This window comes from Capra hircus, chromosome 8, assembly GCF_001704415.2.
Source record: "Capra hircus breed San Clemente chromosome 8, ASM170441v1, whole genome shotgun sequence".
In the NCBI taxonomy this organism is placed as follows: Eukaryota; Metazoa; Chordata; class Mammalia; order Artiodactyla; family Bovidae; genus Capra; species Capra hircus.
Genome location: NC_030815.1, coordinates 26445019 through 26470185, shown reverse-complemented (window position 1 = coordinate 26470185; position 25167 = coordinate 26445019). Strand labels below are relative to the sequence as shown.

General features: G+C 43.2%; 1 protein-coding gene across 1 annotated transcript in view; it reads left to right on the top strand.

Moving 5' to 3' along the window:
• The window catches only part of SH3GL2 (SH3 domain containing GRB2 like 2, endophilin A1), a 225627-nt gene extending 201656 nt beyond the window's left edge, over positions 1 to 23971 (top strand). Inside the window, exons 4-9 of the mRNA XM_018051923.1 lie at positions 10785 to 10928; positions 13294 to 13427; positions 15256 to 15414; positions 17861 to 17964; positions 19970 to 20100; positions 22409 to 23971. Of these exons, the coding sequence (XP_017907412.1) occupies positions 10785 to 10928; positions 13294 to 13427; positions 15256 to 15414; positions 17861 to 17964; positions 19970 to 20100; positions 22409 to 22608 (872 nt within the window). The 3' untranslated portion in view covers positions 22609 to 23971. The remainder of the gene's footprint in view (positions 1 to 10784; positions 10929 to 13293; positions 13428 to 15255; positions 15415 to 17860; positions 17965 to 19969; positions 20101 to 22408) is intronic.

Here is a 25167-nt window from a genome sequence, read left to right as displayed (position 1 = left end):
AAATTTTTATCATCCCCTAGCCAGGTATTCAGTCTAGAGATTGGAATGCAGTGTATTCTCAAACTTGGTGTATGTTAAAATCACCTACTGCTGCTGCTGCTGCTGCGGCTAAGTCACTTCAGTCGTGTCAGACTCTGTGCGACCCCATAGACAACAGCCTACCAGGCTCCTCCGTCCCTGGGATTCTCCAGGCAAAAATATTGGAGTGGGTTGCCATTTCTTTCTCCAATGCATGAAAGTGAAAAGTGAAAGTGAAGTCGCTCAGTTGTGTCCGACTCCTAGCGACCCCATGGACTCCAGCCTACCAGGCTCCTCCATCCATGGGATTTTCCAGGCAAGAGTACTGGAGTGGGGTGCCAGAATCACCTAAGGGATTTTAAAAACTATAGATGGTTAGACCAATTACTCAGACATCTGAGAGTAGAACACAGGCATCAAGGTTTTTGTTTTTTTATTTTCCCCTGAGCTTTTTATTGATCTACAGTATAAGAAAGTATATTGCTCAGATCCTAAGTGTATGGCTCAGTGAATTATTGCAAACTGATACTGTCATAACGGTACCTAGTCTAAGAAACTGCTCACTGCTGGCCTCCCACGAGTGCCCGTCAGATGCGAACTGCCCTGACCTCTAATGCCACACAGTTCTTTCAGTTTCAGAGTGTTGCTTAAATGGAATCATGAAGCATGTACTCTGCAGCTCTGGCTCCTTTTGCTCAACTGTGTATCTGTCTTTGCTGTACATAGGTGCAGTTCTTTCATTCTCGTTGCTGTTCCATTGTGAGAATGGAGCACAATTTATAAATCTGTTTTCTCACTGACACACATTTGGGTGTTCCTATTTTCTGGCTACTTTGAATAGCCCATTTTTGTACATGTCTCTTATACACATTTCTGATGGATATATGCCTTTAAGTAGAATTGCCAGGGCATAGGGTATCTTTTCAGCTTTTGTAGATAGATACTGCTAAGTTGTTTTCTAAAATGTTCTCCCACTTCTTACTCCCACCAGCAAAACTTGAGAGTTCCGGTTGTTCTACATCCTCTGAACACTTGATATGTTTTTAGTTTTTTTCTGCTTTAACTATTACTGTGGTTACAATGTGGTTTTATTTGCATTGCCAGAATAATGAAGTCAAGCCCCTTTCAGACGCTTGTTAGACATTTGAATATCTTCTTTTGTGAACTGTCTGTTCAAACTTCTTGCCCATTTAAAAAACTGAATTATCTTTTTCTTAATGATTTATAGGAGTTTTTTTTTTCCCTTTTAATGTTTTGGATACATGTCCTGTTTTGAATACGCATATTGTGAGTATCTTGTCATTTTTCTTGGTTGCCTTTTAATTCTTTCTGTTGATTTCTTTTGAATAGAAGTACTCAATTTTAACATAGGCCAATTTAGAAATACTTTTCTTTATGACAAAGTGTTTTTGTGCCCTGTTTTAAGATATCTTTGCTTACTCTACAGGCCGGGAATGTGTTCTCCTATATCATTTTGTAAAGGTTGTACTGTGTGTTGGGGTCCATAATTAGATCTGCAGAATTAATTTCACGTATAGTGTGAGGTGGAGTTAAGAGTCACGGTTTAAAAAAAAGAAAAAAAGAGTCACGTTTTTTTGTTATGGAATCTAGTTGACCCAGTACCACCTTTGAAGGAATCACTAGTTTAAAAACCTCCTCAGGCAATTCTAATGGGCAGCCATCCTTTGCCCTAACACCAGCCTAAATGCCCCTCCTCCTCTTCACACTTAATCAATTACCTGGTCCTGTTAGTGCTACCCACCGTAGGACTCTAAAGTTCACTTCCTTCCCCCTTTCTGTTTCCTTAGGACTCATCTGTTAAATTACAGTTTTCTCATGGGTCTCCCTGCTTCCAGTGGCTTCCCATTTGGGAAAGACCCTTCCCACATCCCACTTTTCCTGCAATGATGATGGGAATCTTTTACCCCAAATCTAAACGTAATTTAATTTGAATTAAAGCCCTTTTGACTGTCTAGATGTTAAATAACTCTCTGTCAGCAACCTTTGATAGGAGAATCTCAGCTCCTTAGCTTGCAGTTCAGGGCCCTTCACTACCTGGTTCCTACTCACCTTGCTCTCTTTGACCTTGCACCTCAGCCACAGACACTTTGGAGTTTCCAGATGCGCCAGGTATTTCCATATGCCTTTGCTCACACTCTCTAGATGCCTAGAGTGGCTGTTCCCATCCCACTGCCTCTACAGCTGACTCCTCCAGAAACCCAGCTGGATTGTCACCTGTTTCCCAAGTCTCCCCAGCCTTAATTTTCTAGCAGAGTTCATTGCTCTATCCTGTGATGTGAATATGTTGCATCTTTATTCACAGTATACTCTGAATCTGCCTCAAATCACAGTGAGTAGAGCATGCTCTCACTTTCCAACTAGACGATAAGCTCATGAGGACAGAGACTGGACCTCATTTCTCTTAGAGTCTCTCTGTCATAGTCCTGTTCAGACAATAAATGTTTTGTTCATTTAATTAGCGAAAAAAATCTTTAGAATGCTGATTTTTAGGAAATACCTCTTCAATCAGGGCTTCCCTGATAGCTCAGTTGGTAAAGAATGCATCTGCATTGCAGGAGACCCTGGTTCGATTCCTGGGTCAGGAAGATCCCCTGGAGAAGAGAAAGGCTTCCCACTCCAGTATCTGGCCTGGAGAATTCCATGCGGTCGCAAAGAGTCGAACACGACTGAGTGAGTTTCATTTTCACTTCACTCAGGGAGTACAAATTCATAATTTTTCTGTAATGGGGGATACATAATTGTTTCCAGTTCCCCTATGTATTGATTTTTATTGATCTTTCTTTATCCCCTTAGGGCTTATAATTTAACATAGGAGCCCTCTTTTCTTGGAAAAAAATGAGAGCCTCTGTCTTGATTTCGGGAGATTGTGTGATCAGCTTCTTACCATTTTCCCATAAAGCAGCATTTCATGGTGTAGTTGAGAGAAGACTTGCTTCCTGAGACCCGGTTTTAATAATAAGAGGGAATAGGAAATGAGGTCCCACCCTTCTGCACTTTAAAGAATGGAGTCAGGAGACATGAAAAGACCCAGCAGCTTCGGAAATGTTAAAATCTGGATGTATATAAGGGAAACATCAGCCAGATTGCCATCAACATGACCTGCTCTCCCAAATCATCCTTTCAGATCTCAGAGTTTCTGTGTAGTTAGATCTTATCAGCAGCCTTTCACTCTGTTCAGAGCACAATAGGAAACTGTTGTGCTTTTGAACAGGGAAGTCTTAGTTCTAAGGATTAGAAAAAATGATGTATACAGAAAATGATATAAAAAGTCAGAATTTTTAAATAAAATCATTCAGCCCACAGTCAGTAAGTGCGTGCCTGCTATATGTTTGGCCCTGTGCTAGAATTCAGTAGGATGTAGTTTCTCAGCTTGTAGCAGCAAACAGACATGCGGAAGAGAGAGAAACAAAGTATCATGTGAGCCATCAGTGTATATACAGGGCATGGTGGAGATATAAAATGAGGGAAGGGCCACGTCTACTCAGAGGCAACAGAGGTAAAGGGTAATTGGGAAAGACTGTAGAAAAGGTGTGCGTGGTATTGTGTTGAGCAAATAGAGAGGGAAGGTCATTCTAAGAAGACGGACAGTCCTAGCAACTTGAGAAAACTGCTGAAGTTTCCTGTGGCTGAAGGCTTTCTTGGAGAATTCTTCTATCTAAGAAGAATCACTTTATGTAGAGATCTTGGAAAAGTTTTAGTAATTATCCAACTGTCTTCTTTTTTTCACCTTTTTTATCAGTGAAGAAGAACCTGAGACTCAGAGCGGTAAAGTAACTCACACAAAATCCCACAGGGAACTTACTGGCATGTCTGATATTCATAAAAATAGGCAACATGTATTGAATATTTATCATGTACCAACATTGTGACATACATTATATCATCTAATCCTTACATCATCCTAACCCAAGAATGGGGAAGTATTGTTTTACCGATGAGGAAAATAAGGCCCAAATCATCCAGCAAGAAATATAGCCAGGAGTTGGACTCAGACAATCTGACTCCAAAGTCTGTGTCTTAATCCCACCTTGTTAAACTGACTGTCCTTTCTGGTGTTCTCAATTCAGTTCAATTCAGTTCAGTTCAGTCACTCGGTCTTGTCCAGCTCTTTGTGACCCCATGAACCGCAGCATGCCAGGCCTCCCTGTCCATCACCAACTGCTGGAGCCTACCCAGACTCATGTCCATTGAGTCGGTGATGCCATTCAACCATCTCATCCTCTGTCATCCCCTTCTCCTCCTTCTCTCAATCTTTCCCAGCATCAGGGTCTTTTCAAATGAGTCAGCTCTTCACGTCAGGTGGCCAAAGTGTTGGAGTTTCAGCTTCAACATCAGTCCTTCCGATGAACAACCAGGACTGATCTCCTTTAGGATAGATTGGTTGGATCTCCTTGCAGTCCAAGGGACTCTCAAGAGCCTTCTCCAACACCACAGTTCAAAAGCATTAATTCTTTGGCGCTCAGCTTTCTTTATAGTCCAACTCTCACATCCATACATGACTACTGGAAAAGTTCTTCCCACTATTAGCAGCTAACTCCCACCTATAGTTGTTTTCTTTTATGTCTGTCCTGGAAACAGAGTTGCAGAATTGAAATATTTATGGTCATTTTTATTGACTTATTTTCAGGGCTCTAACAAGGATCAGTTCAGTTCAGTTCAGTTCAGTTGCTCAGTCATGTCCGACTCTTTGCAACCCCATGAATCGCAGCACGCCAGGCCTACCTGTCCATCACCATCTCCCGGAGTTCACTTAGACTCACGTCCATCGAGTCAGTGATACCATCCAGCCATCTCATCCTGGGTCGTCCCCTTCTCCTCCTGCCCCCAATCTCTCCCAGCATCAGGGTCTTTTCCAGTGAGTCAACTCTTCGCATGAGGTGTCCAAAGTACTGGAGCTTCAGCTTTAGCATCATTCCTTCCAAAGAAATCCCAGGGTTGATCTCCATCAGAATGGACTGGTTGGATCTTCTTGCACTCCGAGGGACCTTCAAGAGTCTTCTCCAACACCACAGTTCAAATGCATCAATTCTTTGGCACTCAGCCTTCTTCACAGTCCAACTCTCACATCCATACATGACCACAGGAAAAACCATAGCCTTGACTAGGCGGACCTTGGTCGGCAAAGCAATGTCTCTGCTTTTGAATATACAATCTAGGTTGGTCATAACTTTTCTTCCAAGGAGTAAGCGTCTTTTAATTTCATGGCTGCAGTCACCATCTGCAGTGATTTGGGAGCCCCCCCAAAAATAAAGTCTCACACTGTTTCTACTGTTTCCCCATCGATTTCCCATGAGAGATCATAAATTTTTGTTAGTTTAGATATTAGACCATCAGCCACTGCATTCGTCAGAATTCAGTAAGGGAAGCAAAGCTGTAGTGGTTACTATGGGCTAAGACTTTTATTAAAGGAACTAGAGCTTATATAGTTATAGAAAGAGCTGGGTAAGTAAAGGTAAAAAAAGTGGGGTTAAGGATCAGAGAAAGTTCACTGACCAGCCCTGACCCAGGCAAACAGACTTCTGGGACTCTGGAGGGTGGGCAGGCCCACCTCTGGAAGCAACACTGCAAAGGGCAGCTGGCATGGAAGGAAAGCTGTGGAAGCTGGTTGGCTCTTTAAGGTCACCCCCTCTGTGAGTTTGCAGCACAGTCTTGTGGTGGGCCTGAGGGCACTCTTGGTCACCAGAATCAACATTCTCAACATTTGAGAAGAGCAAAATCACTGCAGATGGTGACTGCAGCCATGAAATTAAGAGACGCTTACTCCTTGGAAGAAAAGTTATGACCAACCTAGGTAGCATATTCAAAAGCAGAGACATTACGTTGCCGACTAAGGTCTGTCTAGTCAAGGCTATAGTTTTCCTGTGGTCATGTATGGATGTGAGAGTTGGACTGTGAAGAGGGCTGAGTACCGAAGAATTGATGCTTTTGAACTGTGGTGTTGGAGAAGACTCTTGAGAGTCCCTTGGACTGCAAGGAGATCCAACAAGTCCATTCTGAAGGAGATCAGCCCTGGGATTTCTTTGGAAGGAATGATGCTAAAGCTGAAACTCCAATACTTTGGCCACCTCACACGAAGAGTTGATTCATTGGAAAAGACCCTGATCCTGGGAGGGATTGGGGGCAGGAGGAGAAGGGGACGACCCAGGATGAGATGGCTGGATGGCATCACTGACTCGATGGACATGAATCTGAGTGAACTCCGGGAGTTGGTGATGGACGGGGAGGCCTGGCGTGCTGCGATTCATGGGGTCACAAAGAGTCGGACACGACTGAGTGACTGGACTGAACTGAGGCACAGAGTATGACCTCGAGGACACACTGGAACCGGGGTTCATCCGAGGCTCGCATGCATGGCTGCTGCTTCACTGTTGCCTCCCAGATCTCGTACAGCCTCACTCTGGAGCAGCTCTAGCTTGGAAACATACAGGGAAGGGGCTCTGGGAAATATAGTTTCCCCTACAACCAGGTTGTTGGTGGGACACTACACACACACACACACACACACACACACACACACACACACTCACACCTAGGAAAGGACATGGAAGGTAGAACGGGGTGCCTTTGCCTGTCTCCAGTGCCTGTGGAGTGTGCATGTGCTAGTTGCTCTTGTGGCTGTTTATCACTGAATCCTGATAACTGCTTTCAGAAAGAATTGATGTTCGGGGATACATATCTAGCAAGATTTGAAGCCTGGATTTTTTTCCTTTGTTTGAATGAGCCAAAATTAATGTGTATTTTAATGTAGTATGCTGCTTTTCATGAGAGACAAGATCTAATGGTTTTTTTTTCCTGTTCATTTGAATTAATAAGTGAACTTTTAAAAATTTAGATTTAGCAGAAGTTCTGGGTTTTCCACATTCCAGTTAGTTACCATGCTAGTTACTCAGGAGAGACTGAGCAGTGACTCACAGGGACACCACTTTTAGGTCAGAGGAGAATAAGTCCATCTGGCAGCGTGACGAGAGCTTCTGTTTTACTCTCAGCAGAGCTTTGACTTCCCTTTGGCTGTGCCCAGAATTAAAAAGTGCCTCAAGGCATGCTGCAGATGATGCTTTAGAGTTATGAGCTGATTTGATCGAGCTTTGGCTGCCCCTGTTTCCCTTCCTGAAAAGATAATCTGGATTTTTGAGAACAAAAAAGAAACTGCCCTCCCCACCCCCTTTCTTAGCAGAAGGCAAAGCAGTGGACGCCCTCTGGGGGATGCATCGGCCTTTCTGATCACCCTGATGTCACTTCCTGCTGTTTCAGTTCGCCCGATGCCTTTTCTTCCAGAAATCACCTACCTATGGACTCACTGAGACCTTGCCTCTGAGGGTTTTTTCTTGATGGCATTTCACCTGTTAATCCTCATGAACTTCTCTCTTCCTAGCCAATTCTCTTTGCTCCACTGAATATAGTTTTCAGTAGAACTTTTTAGTGGAAAGACTCATGAGGTTAGAGCAGTGCCTGGACTATAAAGATACTGTGAGTATTGTTTATCCAGTTGCACAACTAAATTAGGTCTCCTGCTGGAAAAGGAAATGGGAAATATGTTAAATTTAGTTCTTCATAATGGAAGTAATATATGCTCATATTATTAAAATATAAAACATTTTTTAAAGCTTTTAAAAATAAGCATAGTTAGTTCTTTCTGGCTATACTGGGTCTTAATTTCTGTGCACAGGCTTTCTCTATTTGTGGTGAGCAGCATCTGCTTATGAAAACCACTGCCATGATCATCTATGAATTTCCAAGGTAGTCTGTTTATGCATTTATTCTTTCCTTCAGCAGTCAGGGTTATACATCTGCTGCATGTACAGCTTCATTCTAATCCTATCTAGAAGATTGCAGAGCAACATACCACTATCCTGCTCTCATGGGTCAGGGGAGAAGTTGCTATTAAGAAGCTGTTTCTGCAATAAACTTAGTGGGGGCAGCTTGAACTAGAATAGTGAAGGTGGGAGAGTAAAGATGGGGGCCTAGTTACAGAGATGGTAACGATTTGAAAGAAAAACTAAAGGTATGGCAGACATAAAGATAATCTGAAGAAGAGGAGTTAGGTCCCTCTAGAAGACAAGAGACGGAGAAGGCGATGGCACCCCACTCCAGCACTCTTGCCTGGAAAATCCCATGGACGGAGGAGCCTGGTGGGCTTCAGTCCATGGGGTCTCTAGGAGTCGGACACAACTGAGCGACTTCACTTTTACTTTCACTTTCATGCATTGGAGAAGGAAATGGCAACCCACTCCAGTGTTCTTGCCTGGAGAATCCCAGGGACGGGGGAGCCTGGTGGGCCGCCGTCTATGGGGTCGCACAGAGTTGGACATGACTGAAGTGACTCAGCAGCAGCAGCAGCAGAAGAAAAGAGAAAGGTGCCTAGGAGCACATCCAACTTGGTGATGCTGTCTAGGCTGAGATTATAGGAATTCTAGTGTCTTCAATTTGTAATTTCCAGGCTTCCTCTCTGTTTCTTAAAGTACTGCTTTTAAAAATCATTTAAAAACACTTATGTTAACACTTAAAAATGGTTAATTTAGTGCTCGCTTTGGTAGCATATGTACTAAAATTTGAACAACACAGAAAAGATCAGCATGGCCCTTGTGCAAGGATGACGTGCAAATTTGTGAAGCAAAAAAATAAAGTTAATTTAGAGATCTGATGGTGTTTTTCAAGAACACAGAGGCTTACTAATCCAAGAGTCTTAAAAATACTTAACAGTTGTGAATAAATTTAAAAGCCCATTTCTCCAAATATATGGATCACTAGGTAAATATTTTCATTTGAAGAAATAGATAAACTAACAGAACATGGTTTTTGTTCCCCCTTCACATGAAAATGTAGAACATATTTAAGATGTTCTTAAGTACATAGTGGAAGAATAAAGTTCTTCACAACTGAACAACATTCAAAATGATGAATCTGGAAATCAGCCACAGTATATTTAACTATTACAATTACTTCAGGTAATTACTTACCAGAAGACAGCTCTCAGCAGAACCAAGATATAAGCACAAATTAGTAACCAGCTTTCCTAAAAGGAATAAATCTTTAGAGTGTAAAATGGTCAAAACAGGATTTGGAAGGATTAACCACCACGTGTGGCTTCATTGCTCTGTTTGATCTCCATTTGTCTTCTTTCCTTCCATTCATTCGCTCCCTCTTACTGTCTGGCGTCTGCTTAGTTCAGTTTCATCTGTGCTGCTGTTATTCCTTCCCTGTGTTCCACTGATACCTTGTGTGTGGTGCATCCAGCATATTTGCTGCCACTGTTACGTATCTGATGCCTCCCTATGGTGTGAGTACGTTGTCAGGGACTCTGTCTTTCCTGGATTTCAAATATGGCTTATTGTAGAAAAATCTTTGAATATAAACTCTAATGATATTATTCCCCCCAAAAATGTGTTGTCTTATGACATTTTCAGTTTTTAAAACTATGTATGATATACTTTTCTATGAGAAGTAAAGAAAATGTGAATTTTATATTCTTATATTTTTCCAGGTAACACCAGGCTTTGTATATTGCTATTAGCAGGACTAACTGCTAATCATTATGTGACTCAAAGTTTAAAGATGCTTCTCTCCCAAAATCTTCTTTGCAGGGCCCACCCATACAGACTACGGTATTGCTCTATTTTTGTGACTTGCTATAATCTCCCTGCATGACACTTAGTATATACACTTCACTCTAATTGCTTTTAAAATAGATGCTACCTTGTAAGCTTTGTTAAGGTAGAGACCATAGGTGTCTTGTTCATTATAATATCCCTGGGACAGGCTTAGAAGAGGATCCTCTCATAATAATTCTCCTTGTCTCCAGATTCAACCTTTGAAGCCCAACGTTTAAATAAAACCCTATTTGAACCTAATGTTCAAGATGAAATGTCAGCCACTAAATACTGGAAGTGTATGCATTAGCTGGGATTCTGTAAGGGGTTGCCATGCAGATGGGATCCTACATTAATATACAGTCCCAACTCTGATCATGAACCTGAGAAACCATAGCATCAAGTTAATCATTGGGTCTAACAGTGTCCTATTAAGCTGTTTCTTCCATGAAAACTGGATTTACCTTCTAGGCACTTTGCCTATAAAAATAAAAGCAAAAAAGAAATTGAAATGCTGTCTTTGTGGCACAAAACTAATTTTCCGAAGCAGTTATGTTCAAGGGAAATAATTAAATCTTTTTAATGAACACAATATTTCTGTTCTTCATGGGTCTGTTTACTGTCAGAATCTTAGTAAAGAAGTGATTTTGTAAATAGTTCTATTTTATACGTGGTCTAAGTGAAACATGGCAGAAGGCCCACGTTGCAAGAATTAACAATGAATTTCCTACTTCAGTCCATAGGCTCCTAGAATTGAAATATAAAAGCAGAATCCTAGAACTTAGAGGCCACATAACCCCATGGTTTTTAAGTGCTTTCCCAGGTCCGCAGAAGAACTGCATGGCCACAGCAGTGAGGAGAAGAGATGGGAAGATGGGCAGGAGGACACAAAGATGGAACCTTCGCCTGGAGAGCTTTGCCTTTCCTGCTAATTTCCTCATGAGATTCTGAAAGAAAGGGAGAGTTTAGTGATGAAAAGGGCATGGTTGTGTTTTATCTGTGGACCAGCTTGCACGTATAGATAAAGACGTTGGTGAAGGTACAATTTTCAGTAGCTAAACTGGTTTAGAGTCTGCTCAAGGCCTGATTCTCTACCGAGCCCTGTTTTCCCTACATCACACTGCCTACTTTCGAAGTCTCTTATTTCTTTGCCTGCAGCTTCCAGAGCCAAACTCAGCATGATCAACACCATGTCAAAAATCCGTGGCCAGGAGAAAGGGCCAGGTTACCCCCAGGCAGAGGCGCTGCTGGCAGAGGCCATGCTCAAGTTTGGAAGAGAGCTCGGAGATGACTGCAACTTTGGTAACATGTGCTTCCTCACATTTTCAGTTATCATTTGTCCTGGGGATCTTAGTGCCACTGAAAAAAAACCCTGCGAGAAATAATGAAGACCATTTCATACTTTGATTCTGTTTTGGGTCTTGTACACATGGGCCCCTTATTTGTTTTCAAAGTTGCTTTGTCATTTTTTAGTGTAATTTGTCTTAGAAATTTTATTCACTTTCTTTCTTCCTCATAAGATCCCATCATTACCATAGCTGGCAGACACAGCCAGATGCCTGGATATTTACCACTGTGTGTGTCTGGCAGTGACTGAGCGTTGGGGCAGAGGGAACTGTCACACTCAGCAATGGGTCAACACCCCACTTCACAAGCTTTTTCTTAGCTTCTGCTCATCAGTGTAGGGTACCTAATGTGACACCCCTGGTGAATTCCTTTACCTCGCTCTCCTTGGACCCACAGCTGCCATACTAACCACCTTCTGTTTTCACTCCTTCACAATGTGAGGTCACAGCAAATAACTGTCCTTCCTAATTGAGCCCTGCTCTCCCTTCCAAGTTTTTGCTGAATACATTGACCTTAAACAGATCTCCTCCAGGGGAGAGCGAGTACTGGGAACTTCCCTGGCCGTCCAGTGGTTAAGAATCAGTGCTTCCACTGCAGGGGTCATGGGTTTGATCCCTGATCAGGGAACTAAGATCTCACACTGCACGCAGTGTGGCCAAAAATAAATCAATAGATGAAAATAAAGAAGGCGCTGGTGGTGAAGAACCATCTGCCAGTGCAAGAGATGTAAGAGACATGGGTTTGATCCCTGGGTTGAGAAGATCCCCTGAGGAGGGCATGGCAACCCACTCCAGTATTCTTGCCAGGAGAATCCCAAGGACATAGGAGCCTGGCAGGCTACAGTTCATGGGGTCACAAAGAGTTGGACACAACTGAAGCGACTTAGCATACACACGTGCAAGTACTCATGGAGGGCTTCCCAGGTGGTGCTAGTGGTAAAGAACCCACTTAGCAATGCAGGAGACATACGACATGAGCTCAATCCCTGGGTCAGGAAGATCCCCTGGCGGAGGGCATGGCAACCCACTCCAGTATTCTTGCCTGGAGAATCCCATGGATAGAGGAGTCTGGCAGGCTGCAGTCCATAGGGTCACAAAGAGTCAGACACGACTGAAGTGACTTAGCACACATGCCCAAGTACTTACAAAGGAGGGTTCAGTTCAGTCGCTCAATCGTGTCCGACTCTTTGCAACCCCATGAACCGTGGCATGCCAGGCCTCCCTGTCCATCACATCCACCCATCTCATCCTCTGCTGTCCCCTTCTCCTCCTGCCCTCAATCTTTCCTAGCATCAGTTCAGTTCAGTTCAGTTGCTCAGTCGTGTCCAACTCTGCGACCCCATGAATCGCAGCACGCCAGGCCTCCCTGTCCATCACCAATTCCCGGAGTTTACTCAAACTCATGTCCATCGAGTCAGTGATGCCATCCAGCCATCTCATCCTCTGTCATCCCCTTCTCCTCCTGCCCCCAATCCCTCCCAGCATCAGGGTCTTCTCCAATGAGTCAACTCTTCGCATGAGGTGGCCAAAGTACTGGAGTTTCAGCTTTAGCATCAATCCTTTCAATGAACACCCAGGATTGATCTCCTTTAGAATGGACTTGCAGTCCAAGGGACTCCCAAGAGTTCTCCAGCACCACAGTTCAGAAGCATCAATTCTTCAGCACTCAGCTTTCTTCACAGTTCAGTTCTCACAACCATACATGACTACTGGAGAAACCATAGCCTTGACTAGACGGACCTTTGTTGGCAAAGTAATGTCTCTGCATTTGAATATGCTGTCTAGGTTGGTCACAACTTTCCTTCCAAGGAGTAAGCGTCTTTTAATTTCATGGCTGCAATCACCATCTGCAGTGATTTTGGAGCCCCAAAAGTAAAGTCAGCCACTGTTTCCACTGTTTCCCCATCTATTTCCCATGAAGTGATGGGACCAGATGCCATGATCTTCGATTTCTGAATGTTGAGCTTTAAGTCAACTTTTTCGCTCTCCTCTTTCAGTTTCATCAAGAGGCTCCTCCAAAGGAGGGTAGGGAGCTTCCAATTCCTTTTCAAAGGAAAAGCAAACTTTTATATTCTCTATAGTAAGGAATGCCGGCCCCCATCCCCAGGGGCATTGAGTCTGTTGTACTCAGTGATGTTTCATGAACTGCCTCAGATGGAAAATGCACTGATCTCCGGAGGGCATTATATACCGTCTCTTGTCTTGGCTGTCTTCAGAAGACAGGCAGCTGTTCCTGGGTTTGGTCTGTGATGGGCCCTTTTATTGCAAGTGCATTTCATCTTTGTTCTTTAATGTTCAAGGGCTTCCTTATTACCTTGCAGGCCCAGCGCTTGGTGAGGTGGGGGAGGCCATGAGGGAACTCTCGGAGGTCAAGGACTCCTTGGACATGGAAGTGAAGCAGAACTTCATTGACCCCCTTCAGAATCTTCATGACAAAGATCTGAGGGAAATTCAGGTACCTGCTACTAGCTGTTTGGGAACCGGATGTTGGAATTGAACAGATGCAGGTCCCCTGTTCCTTTAGGAAACATTTTTTAAAGCTTACCATGCACGCTGTCAACACTGAGCATGTGAACTGTAAAAAATCCAGCATGAAATATCAAGATAAATGATAAATGTAGTACTTTTTGCCCCCACTATTATGACTGTGCCACTCACGAGTATTACATTTAATTTCTTCATGTTTGGTTTTCAAGTTTTTCAAGCATTTTTCTCCAGAAGGATATTCTTCCCCTGGCTAAACAGTTTTATTAATTATTCTCTGTTTTCTGGGATGATTTCAGCCTCTAAAATAGCAGCTGTACCAGTTCTTAGCTTGTATACACAGTTCTTCTTTTACTTTATAAACTTATGTTTTCATAATGGTTGTTAGACTTGAGGAAGAATACCCAACTCTCCTTTCTAAAACATGTAGAACAGTTTAGTTTTTCCAGATAAATAATGTTCAACTGGCTTTAACCTCTAACTAGGTATGTAATGTTTGCTCATCCATTCTTTCAACAGATATCTGTTTAACTTGTCTGAAATTTGATTTTCAGATAAATGAAGTCTCTGCAATCTCTAGCTTAAATCTTCAACCCTGCCACGCTGTTGCTAGGTGGCAGACTCACTCTAAACCTAACGTGTCCCTCTGATTCCAGTGCTCTGTTTTGCAGCTGACTGCAGGTTCAGACATTTTAAAAGGATATTCCTTCCAAAGGAATAAGCACTTAGTTTGGATCAGGGCATGGGCTGGAGGCAGGGTGTGCGGTGGCAGGAAGGTCAAGGATATTCTTTCTCCCTCCTTCTCCTTCCTTCCCCACTCCCAACTTCGTTTTCATTTCCTTCCCTCTCATTCCCTGAACACCCAGGGTCAAGAGAAATCTAGCACATTTTCCCCACCCATTAATAGGGGGACACTGCAGCTCGTAGGAAAAGAATACTTTGTGGCTTTGCGAAACTGCTTTCCTGATTGGTTGCTGGAGGCATTGGGGCAAGGCTGGGCAGTCCCACTCCTGGACTGTGTGCATCAGGGGTGACGCAAAGGGGAATTGCTGTGCAGTGTTGGGGGTTAGGTCCTGACGAAGGCCTCTTTCAAGTTAGGTCTTAGGACTCAGTGTCACCATCTGTCAGATGGGAGACTTAAATTAATCCATGATTCTCCTAAAGCTGCATCAGTCTGTTAGGGTAAGTGCTGCAACCAAGTTGCCTAGGCCCCAGCCCTGGATATTCTAATTCAGGTGATCAAGAATCTGTAGTTTTAGTAAACATCTTAAGGTGATTCTAATAGACTGGATTACCTCAAAAATAAATCCCTTCCAGCACAGATGTTTTATGATATGAAAAAGGAAGAATACTTTTCTTTCTCACTTCATTTCAAGGAAACCATTTTTCCTCTGCCTTCCCACGAGATACCATTTCCTTGAAGATGGAGACTTGTGAGCCCCATATGCCTGTGCTTTCTAAACCTTCCTAGCTTCCACCCCTAGTCATAGGGTGGAGAGGCATATAGTCCACCTTAGCTTTGACCCAGCAGGGGCAGACAATAAAGGGCATCAGTATTTTCCACAATTTCTTCCTTGCTATTAATTATTTTTAAAGGTGTTTCCCAAACATAAATGTCTTAGTCTTTAGAAGCATTTGCCCCCATTGATGTGTGTTTCTTTATTTCTCTGGTGAGGTGAGGTTTTAGAATTTAGCCTGTCTTATTTTGGAAGCCAATAGGCATGGTAGGGAAGTGAGCTGTAAGTAGTCCTTTTCCATAGGTCCCTTCAAAGCACATTTCTGCCCTTGATTTTTTTCAGCATCATCTGAAGAAGTTGGAGGGGCGACGCCTGGACTTTGATTACAAGAAGAAACGACAAGGCAAGATTCCTGATGAAGAGTTACGTCAAGCTCTGGAGAAATTTGATGAGTCTAAGGAGATTGCTGAGTCAAGCATGTTCAATCTCTTAGAGATGGATGTGAGTGACTCTCCTGTGGTTTTTAATTTAACTTCACCTTTGAGGAACAGGATGAATGTGTTAAAGGGTTATGTAATTTAAAATGTGAGTGACTGATAGTGCTATGTGGTGAAAGCTTCAGTAGATAGTTATTTTTTAAAATAATTTAAAATGATAAAGTAGACTGAGAAATTGTAAAGCTGTTTCTATATTCCTGTAGTTTGCTGTGAGCTTCCCGGATGGTACTAGTGATAAAGAATCCACCTGCCAGTGCAGAAAACACAAGACTCGGGTTCAGTCCCTGGGTCAGGAAGAGGCCCTGCGGCAGATTCAGCAACACATTCCAGTGATCTTACGTAGAAAAATTCAATGGACAGAGGAGCTGGCAGGCTGCAGTCCATGGGGTAGCAAAGAATCAGACACAAGTGAGCACACACGCACACACCCACACCCACACCCACACCCACACACACACACACACACACACGCACGACAGCACAACAAAAAGTTCGGTGTAACTAGATTTATGTCTGCTAATAATCTTAAACTACTATAAATACTAGGGAGATAAAGAATGTTTCAGTTGACATGGGCTTCCCTGGTGGCTCAGATGGTAAAGAATCTGCCTGCAATGCTGGAGACCTGGGTTCAGTCCCTGGGTTGGGAAGATCTCCTGGAGAAGGGAATGGCTACCCACTCCAGTATTCTTGCCTGGAGAATTCCATGACAGAGGAGTCTGGCAGGCTACAGTCTATGGCATCACAAAGAGTCAGACACAACTGAGTGACTTTCACATTCTGATGACCTATATACGTCCAATAGTTTAAGCAAATACTCTGTTGAAATGTGAAATGTAAGGCAAATTGACTTCAGATTAAATAAGAAAATCAGTCATTGTAGTCAGTAAGTATGTGTCCAATATACATTCAATTCAGTTCAGTCACTCAGTTATGTCAAACTCTTTGCGACCCCATGGACTGCAGCACACCAGGCTTCCCCGTCCATCACCATCTCCTGGAGCTTGCTCAAAGTCATGTCCACTGAGTCAGTGATGCCATCCAACCATCTCATCCTCTGTCATCCCCTTCCCCCTCTGCCTTCAGTCTTTCCCAGCATCAGGGTCTCATTCCAGTGAGTCAGTTCTTCACATCAGGTGGCCAAAGCATTGGAGATTCAGCTTCAGCATCAGTCCTTCCAACAAATATTCAGGACTGATTTCCTTTAGGATGGACTTGTTGGATCTCCTTGCAGTCCAAGGGACTCTCAAGAGTCTTCTCCAACACCACAGTTCAAAAGCATTGATTCTTCTGTGCCAGCTTCATGTGTGGTTAAGATGGTCTATATTTTGAGGTAAAAGTTCACCTTTTCTTTCCAAAGGTAATTACAATTAAGGTTGAAGATTGTCACATAGATACTACATTTGGGATATAGGTGAGATAGTTTAAAAGTTGCCTTCACATTTCCAGAATGCTGAATTATTTTGCATGGCTTTAAAATTTGCTTTCTAACCACTTATGTCATAAGACCTGTTAACCAGATTTTCTGTCCTTGCTCATCTTCACCTCTAGCCCCATCGGTTGCTCACCAGCTTCTGCCAAGATATTTACAGAGCCTTTAGGTATTTACCACCCGCCTTGATTGGTGACAGGGGAGGCATGTTGACCATATCCAGACTTCCAGACTCTCCAGGAACATTGCTAGTTTGTGATTATGTAAAACAATGTGTCCATCTACCTACTGAGGAGGAACACCGTGAGGGAGAGGGTGACCTGAGTCACAGCATCCCTTCTCTTCACCAAGGACCCAGCCCCACTCCAAAACTCATGGGGTAGCATTGCCTGTATTCACTCAGAGGCCGCTATTCAACTGGATCACAACCCAAGACACAACATGAAGAGTAACCAAGGATGCTCAGAATATTAGAGGTGGCGTGAGCCCAAGGTGTCACTTAACCCAACCCTTTTACATTGCAGATGAGGGTCAGAGAGAACAAAAGATTTTCTGTCAAACCACACTGCCTCCCATAGTGCCTCATATGAGAAATCAATATTTACATTTTTATTAACAGCACTGATATTGACTTAGCATGAGAAGTATAGACAGCAAAGAATGTTCTTGTCAATGCATCTCTTGTCCTATAGAAAGTCAATCAAAGAAGCCAAATCCTAATCAGAAGGTTGTCGCTAAGCATGAGACTGTTTGATGAGAGCTTTGTGATCTCTGGGAGGATTCTGACTAACGTTTCTTCTCCTAGAACTAGAGTTTCCAAGCACAGGGATGCTTTCTTATCTTTAATCAATTTGTTACCTGCAAAGCTATCAGTTAGCCTGGTTCCCTGCACAGTCATGGGCACTGCCAAGCGCTGGGCTGTGTGTCAGGGGTAGCTGCGTCGTTTGGACTGGGCAGTAGCAGATGATTCAGGACTGTCACCTGATAACTAAGATGTGATTCGCCTGTTGATCTGCAGATCGAGCAGGTGAGCCAGCTGTCTGCGCTCGTCCAAGCCCAGCTGGAGTACCATAAGCAGGCAGTCCAGATCCTGCAGCAGGTCACTGTCAGACTGGAGGAAAGGTATTGTACAGTTCCCTGCATTTCCCATTTCCATTGCCTTGCTATAAAATGGTGTATAGAGAAGTGGAAATATTAGAATACATTAGAAGAAAAACTTTCTTCAGGATTCCTACTGATCCTACATAAGCAACTCGTGAATCATTTGTTTAGATTTTATATTGTCTTGGGCTCTGTTTTCCTTCGTTTCCTTCTCTTTCCTTCGTCCCTTCCTAATATTGTGTCTGGGCTTCCCTGGTGGCTCAGTGGTGAAGAATTTACCTGCCAATGCAGGAGACGTAGGTTCGATCTCTGGGTCAGGAAGATCCCCTGGAAAAGGAAATGGCAACCCGCTCCAGTATTCTTGCCTGGGAAACCCTATGGATAGAAGAGCCTGGTGAGCTACAGTCCATGGGGTCACAAAAGAATTGGACACAACTTAGTGACTAACCGACAATCATCATGTGTTTTATGAGCAATCAATACGTAGGTAACACTTTGTCTGCCACAGATGGGACCCCCAGGAGGCTACTGATGATAATGGATGTGGTTTGCCATCCAGCTACGCTATGGGTACTGAAGACACATCATCATTAGTCATGTAACAGCCCTGTAAACCAAGTATTGTTAACCTCACCTAACAGACCAGCAAACCTGGGCTCAGGGTCATGCAGCAGTGCTGCAGGAGCTCCCATGTAAGCATGACCTATTGGAAAGCTTGTGTCGTCTCACACTTTGTGTTTCTCTAAGTGGTGAGGAGGTCCATCAGAGGGAGCTGATAACTTATGCCTGTTCAGCCTGCTCAGATGGGCCCCGTATCCTGGCTGGGATGGTGTAATTATTAGAGCTGTGAGGCACAGCCTGCACAGCTGTGTGTGGTGGCCCTGTGCTGTGTAATATGTGTTATTTTATTTGAGCTGAATGTGTGCACATCAAAGGATTGCCTCAAGAGATTTTATTCTCAGCTTATGGCCAGATTAGGCTCTCAGAGCTGATGATACGGCTATCAACGCACAAGGCCTCCTGCAGGTATAGGGCTGAGTTATGAGAAACTTCCTCAACCTGTTGCCATGTGGCCAGCCTCTTCCTCTCCTCAGTGTCTGGACAGTGAACCCTTGTGGAAACATGTGTCATGCTCTGAAGCCTCTAGGAGGGTTGAAAGCCATGCATTTCGTTGTACTAAAGAAGCGTGATGCATCTTTGTGACATCTGCTGAGCAGGAAGGCCACTTTTCTTTCTTCCTTCTGAACTGTGTTCAGAGCTGTCATTCCACAAATGCCGTACACTAGACGCCCCCGACACTTGCGGATTGGCCATGCACTTTTCTTAGTGAGCATCTGGCGCTGTGGAAAACACTCCGGGGTGTGCAGAATACATTTGCTGCCTGTGCCTTTCCCACTGCCTCCCGTCTCCCTTGGATTCTTTCTCCTTCCTCTGTGCTGTACCCAGGGTATCCTGTATTTCCTCCTCTCCTCCCTCCACACATTCTCAAGCTCAGTAGGGAATAACTGTCTTCTGGGAACAGCTGTTCATCTAGAAATGACTGCTAACCATCTTTTACTTTCTCCTCAAACCCTCTCTGACTTCTCCATGGACAGGTAGACTCCTCACCCCCAGCTCTACCTCTGTGTTCCTATAACATTTTACACAGATCTCCATAATAGTGTTTACTACAGTTTACAGTAATCGGTTGTTTATGTTCTGTCTTCCCACCAGACCATAAGCTTGAGGGTAAGGCCTGTGACTGATTGGTCTTTGTGTTCCTGGCACTTAACACAGTGCATCCTTGCAAAGTGAGCTCTGAGTAAATGAGGGAGCAAGTGAGAGGCAGAATGAAGACAGTGAGGGTATAACCATAGAGGGTGTGACTGTGGCATAAAACATGGAGAAAGACACAGAAAAGAAAACTAAGGATCCTTTGTCATATTCCGCAATGGTGGATTGGTGGGTAACCTAAGTATTTTATGGATTTTATGGCTTTTCTTTTTGTGTCTTAATTGGCTGCATCCCCTTTTTCTTTTTAATGCAGAATAAGACAAGCTTCATCCCAGCCAAGAAGGGAGTATCAGCCTAAACCTCGAATGAGCCTGGAGTTTTCAGCTGGGGACAGCACTCAGCCCAATGGGGGCCTTTCCCACACAGGCACCCCCAAACCTGCAGGTAAGGAGCTGATAGTTGCAGAACCCATTCCACAGGCCTTGGGCACCCCCAGTTGACATGCTTCCAGAAATTATAGGAGTGGTCCAGTCTGGCTATGTGAGGAATACACCATAATAGATTTCTTACAGAATGGTGTTATCAGATAGAAACTTATTGGAGTTCCTTCTTGTCTCATTGACTCTCCCTTCCTCTCCTTTACTCTCTCCCCTCTGTTAAACTTTCTTTGTAAGTCCCTTATTCTCTCACTGTCCACCATCAGCCCACACTTACCTGCTGCAGCAAGCACATTTGATTTTGACCTGACTTTGTGGTCTTAAAATCACCTTAATATGTCAGTTTCATTGTAGAGATGTCATGGGGTTTTTTTCCGCCTGTTTTTCTGCTTGTATGAATCTTGCCTGCATAAAGGTGAATGCCCCTGGACAGTATGTGCCCACATACACTCACTTGTAACCCACAGACAGCAGCTCTAGGAAACTGGATTTCTGGAGTCAAAGAAACACATGGGCAAATATATTTGCAGGTGAATATATTCTGAGTCTCAATAGCTGCTCGACTTCCCTCCTCTCCCTACCCTCCAGCCAGTTCACTGTGCTGTGGTAACAGGTTGGTACAATAAAAGTGAAAACTCATTTTCTATCAAGGATATTGGTGTATACCTAGTAATGTATCCTTTTAGCCGATACCACTGCTGTCCACCCACTATACGCAGATCGGGTAAAAGCCTGTGCTTGCGATATATTCAGCCTTAGTAATCTGCTTGGTTGAAGAAGAGGAACTGTCTGATACTAGATGTGGACTGTAAGGATATGCAGCTTTCTTCCATGTTTCTTGCATCCCCAGTGCTCAATGTTCGATGGGAGGAAACATAGGTGTCCTCAGGAGACTACAAAGGAAAGAAGTGAGGTGTGTGATGATGGTGGGAGTGCTCTGCCCCTTGTGCTGAGCTGGTGCTCAGAGCACTCCATGTGTGGATAACAGCAGTGGTTTTTAGAAGTTAGCTGGTTGCAAAGACTAGTCATGTAAGTTAAAGGTAACCTGTTCTCTGGTGCTCAGAAACCAATCACATATTCCACGTTTCTCTCGGAGACTCATTAACTTGCTTTCTCTAAATAAAAATAAATAAATGTTATTGTTCCCCTTCAAAGCCATCTAAGTGGCATGGATCTGCACGCACCTGTCTGAGTCTATTAGTATATGTGTATGCCTACTCTGTCAGTATGCTTACTGATTTAACATAGATCTCTTTTAAGATAAGGGCCCATCCATCATTATTTAAATCAAGGTAAATATATTATTTTTCTATGCCATAGCTCTGATGGGCACATATCATAGTCATATATGCGGTATATTAATGCACAGGTATAATTATATCACTTTTATATAATCTCATTTAATAGCCACAGTAATACCATGGAATAAGTTCTAACTGTTCATTCCAGGTTTAGACAAAGCAACTGAGACTGAAGTACCTTATGCAAGGTCACAGAGAGTAAGAACTTGAACACAATGTTTTATATTGTCTTGTTTTTCACTATATTACAGCAACTTCCAGAGACTGAGGTCTTTATTTTAAAAAAGTGTGAACTGCACTGTTATTCTGATGCTGCAAAACACTGTCCATGTAATGAACTGTACTATTTCATACAGGCAGGCAGAGATCTTAAAGTGCTAGTGTGGAAAGAATTTTGGCCATGCTCCATTATGAGCCTAAATTTCCTATGCTGTGCTGTGCTAAGTCACTTCAGTTGTGTCTGACTCTTTGCAACCCTATGGACTGTAGCTCACTAGGCTCCTCTGTTCATGGGATTTCCCAGGCAAAAATACTGGAGTGGGTTGCCATGCCCTCCTCCAGGGGACCTTTCTGACCCAAAGATCGAACCCTTGTCTCTTACGTCTCCTGCATTGGCAGGTGGGTTCTTTACCACTAAGTGCCCCTTGGGAAGTCCAAATCTCGCTAAGACTCCTTAAGTCATTGCGTCTTCCGTCTCTGCACATTGTTAGGAAGGCCAGCCTCGATGAACTGTGTTGTATGTACCAAAAGAATAGATGTGACCAATTTTTAATACTGGAAAAGGAAACAGGAATTCAGCAACTCCCAGAAACGTGAGAGAACTTCTGAAGACTGGTAGAGAGCAAGGTGCCATGCAGCAGACACTGGGGACCAGTGCCAAGAGGAAGCTTCAGCAGGAAGAGGAGAGGGAGGAGCCGAGGAGGGCAGCTAGGCAGGCAGGTGCCGCAGGCAGTAGTCACGTGTGTTAAATTCCCCTTGTCTCTCTGTGTTCTTCTCTCCTGCTCTCACTCCCAGGTGCCCCAATGGATCAGCCCTGCTGCCGAGCTCTGTACGACTTTGAACCTGAAAATGAAGGGGAGTTGGGTTTTAAAGAGGGTGATATCATCACACTCACTAACCAGATTGATGAGAACTGGTATGAGGGGATGCTCCATGGCCAGTCAGGCTTCTTCCCCATCAATTATGTGGAGATTCTGGTTGCTCTGCCCCACTAGGATGTTAACGCTGGCTGCCTCACCTCTTCTTGACCCAGATAGTTAGGTTTAACCACTGCTTTGGTAATGCTGCTTACAATACATCCCAAGTGCAGGCTGCAGTGGTCCAAGTCGTCAAGCCCCACTGAGCACGTTTGGTTGACTTGTGTGATCCCACAAGAGTCATGGTGATGGATGATATCTTCTTAGCCTGGTGGGCATGGCATGTGCTTTTACAACACCATTTGAGACCAGCCAGTAGTCACAGAACTGCTGTTTACACAGTTCTCAGGAGGCTGTGGCCTCTGAGAATTTGACCATGAGCCACATCACATATCCACCATCCTACTGAAGATATTGTCTATCACCGGCGGGCCATCTCAAGGTCTCAGGTTCTCCATTTAAGTAGAAGAGAAAGTTCTTGTTTTCACATCATCCCCTCCCAAACATGTGAGTCACAGAACTGTCCAAGAAAGCCTCCCTCACCAGCAAATTATCTTCTTGTCTGAATGAGTGAATTCCTGGACGCTCTCATAGAAAGTGTTGAGTGTGGGTTCAAAGCCTTCTCTGAAAAGTCTCCTTTGTTCCCCTGCTTCTGCCTGTTTCTGAGGCTCAGCTGGTTTTCTTCCCTCCCTGCTGTTAAAGCCAGAGGGTGATTCCCATTTATCTCTAAGAAAGACAGTCATCATGTTGTGGGAGGAGCTGAAGAGGTTCTCTACTATGAGGAATTGGAAAGGACCTGGTCGCCAAGCTTTCCTTTCTTGCTGTACAGAAACCAGATATGTATACAGGGCATTTCTGAAGGTACACGGAAGGGGGAACAGATGTCTTCACTTCAGTTCTGTTTGTGAATTACATGTTTCATGAATCCATTTGGTACAGAAACACAAGAAGAGCACTCGAAACCATTTCTCCACTAGTTCATAGACCAAGAAACAGTAACTATCTTCCCATTCCACTTTCACCTTGTGTTCTTTGAACATCGTTTGTGCATATTCTGCCCTCAATGAGGACCAAATAAAGACGATTTTTGTGCTTAGCAGTTTAAGATGTGTGGCTGCATATGCAAGACTCTTTCGCAGTTCAGTAACGACATTTATTTCTGTCCCTTCTATCTCCTCTTCATTTTGTGTGTACAGTGCTATGCGTACGCTTATGAGTTGTTGTTGTTGTTGTTTTTGTATCAGTCGTTAAAGTCTTGTTGGGTATCCAGAGTTCTATTTATCTAGCTGTACAGATTCTTCCAGAGGCTCAATGTGCTGCTTCGGATGCGCCACTTGCGGTTGTGGATCATGTGGAGTGAAAGGCAAATCTTACTGCTTAATGTATAAAGTCTTCCCACGGGAAGCGTTGCTGTTTCCAATAAATATTGCTGAAGACAGAACCAAAGGCTCCGGTGCTTTATTTTGTGTTAGTTGCCCGGTTCCAGCGGTGGGTGGATGAGTCTTCATTGCCTTCAGATACAGCCAAAGCAGACCTGCTTCCAACCTCAGACCTACTTCTCTGTAAGCAGGGCAAGTTCCATTATCAAGAAGGAGTTAGCTGGGACACTGGTAACTTCTTGGTAACCCTGAGAAGGAGGCGATTTGGAAAAAAAAAAAAAGATAAGAAAGTAGGAAGAAAAAGACTTCTATAAAAGTTACATGAGATAGCATCATGTTGATATCATGAGAAGAATACAATGTTCAGAGGAGCAAATAAAAGATGTCATTTCAATTAGTCTTTTGTTTTCTTTCATGCTTGAAGAGAAAGGAATCGACATGGAAACACAGATTGGCCAAAGCCAGCATTCTTTTCTCTTGCTGTGTCTACTGGGGGTGTGGGGTGGGAGAAGGGGAGCAGTGCATACAGAATATGTATTTCCTGAGCTCCTGAGAAAATAAACATGTTCTTTGTGTACTGGGTGTCCTTGTATTCTTCCATGCTGAGGGCAATAATCCAAAAGTTCTAATATAAAGCAAGTAGTTTTAATCTAACTTCTAAAGATTTACAGAAGATATACTAACTAACATATATGTTATATATAATTTCTCTAACTGAAATTTTTTTTCTACCTGTGAGTTAGAGTATTACAGATCAATTCTTCAAATCAGTTTAAAGAAGAAATTACCATTGACTTTACTGTGAATGGAGAAAATCCAGAAGAATCACAGGTAAACTATCAGACTCAATAAGTAAATTTAATAGGATTACTAGATGTATAATCAATATCCAAAAAATGTAATATATCAGTAATGGTCAATTAGAAAAAAGTAATTAAAATATACATCATTTACAAAGGCATAAAAATTCAAGTCTATAGATATAAGTCTAATAAGAATTATTTAAGAACTCTATGTAAAAATTTATAAAACATGTTTGAGAAAAAATAAAGAAGACCCTAAATGAGTGAAGAGATATTTTTGGATTGGAAAAACTCAACATTGTAAATATGTTATTTCTACTCAGATTGACGTATAGGTTTAGCGCAATTTCAACCAAAATCTCAGGAAGTTTTTTGTATTTGAAAATTGATAAGCATATCATAAAAACTATGTGAAAATGCAAGTGGATATTTCTTTCTAAAGAAGAACAACAAAG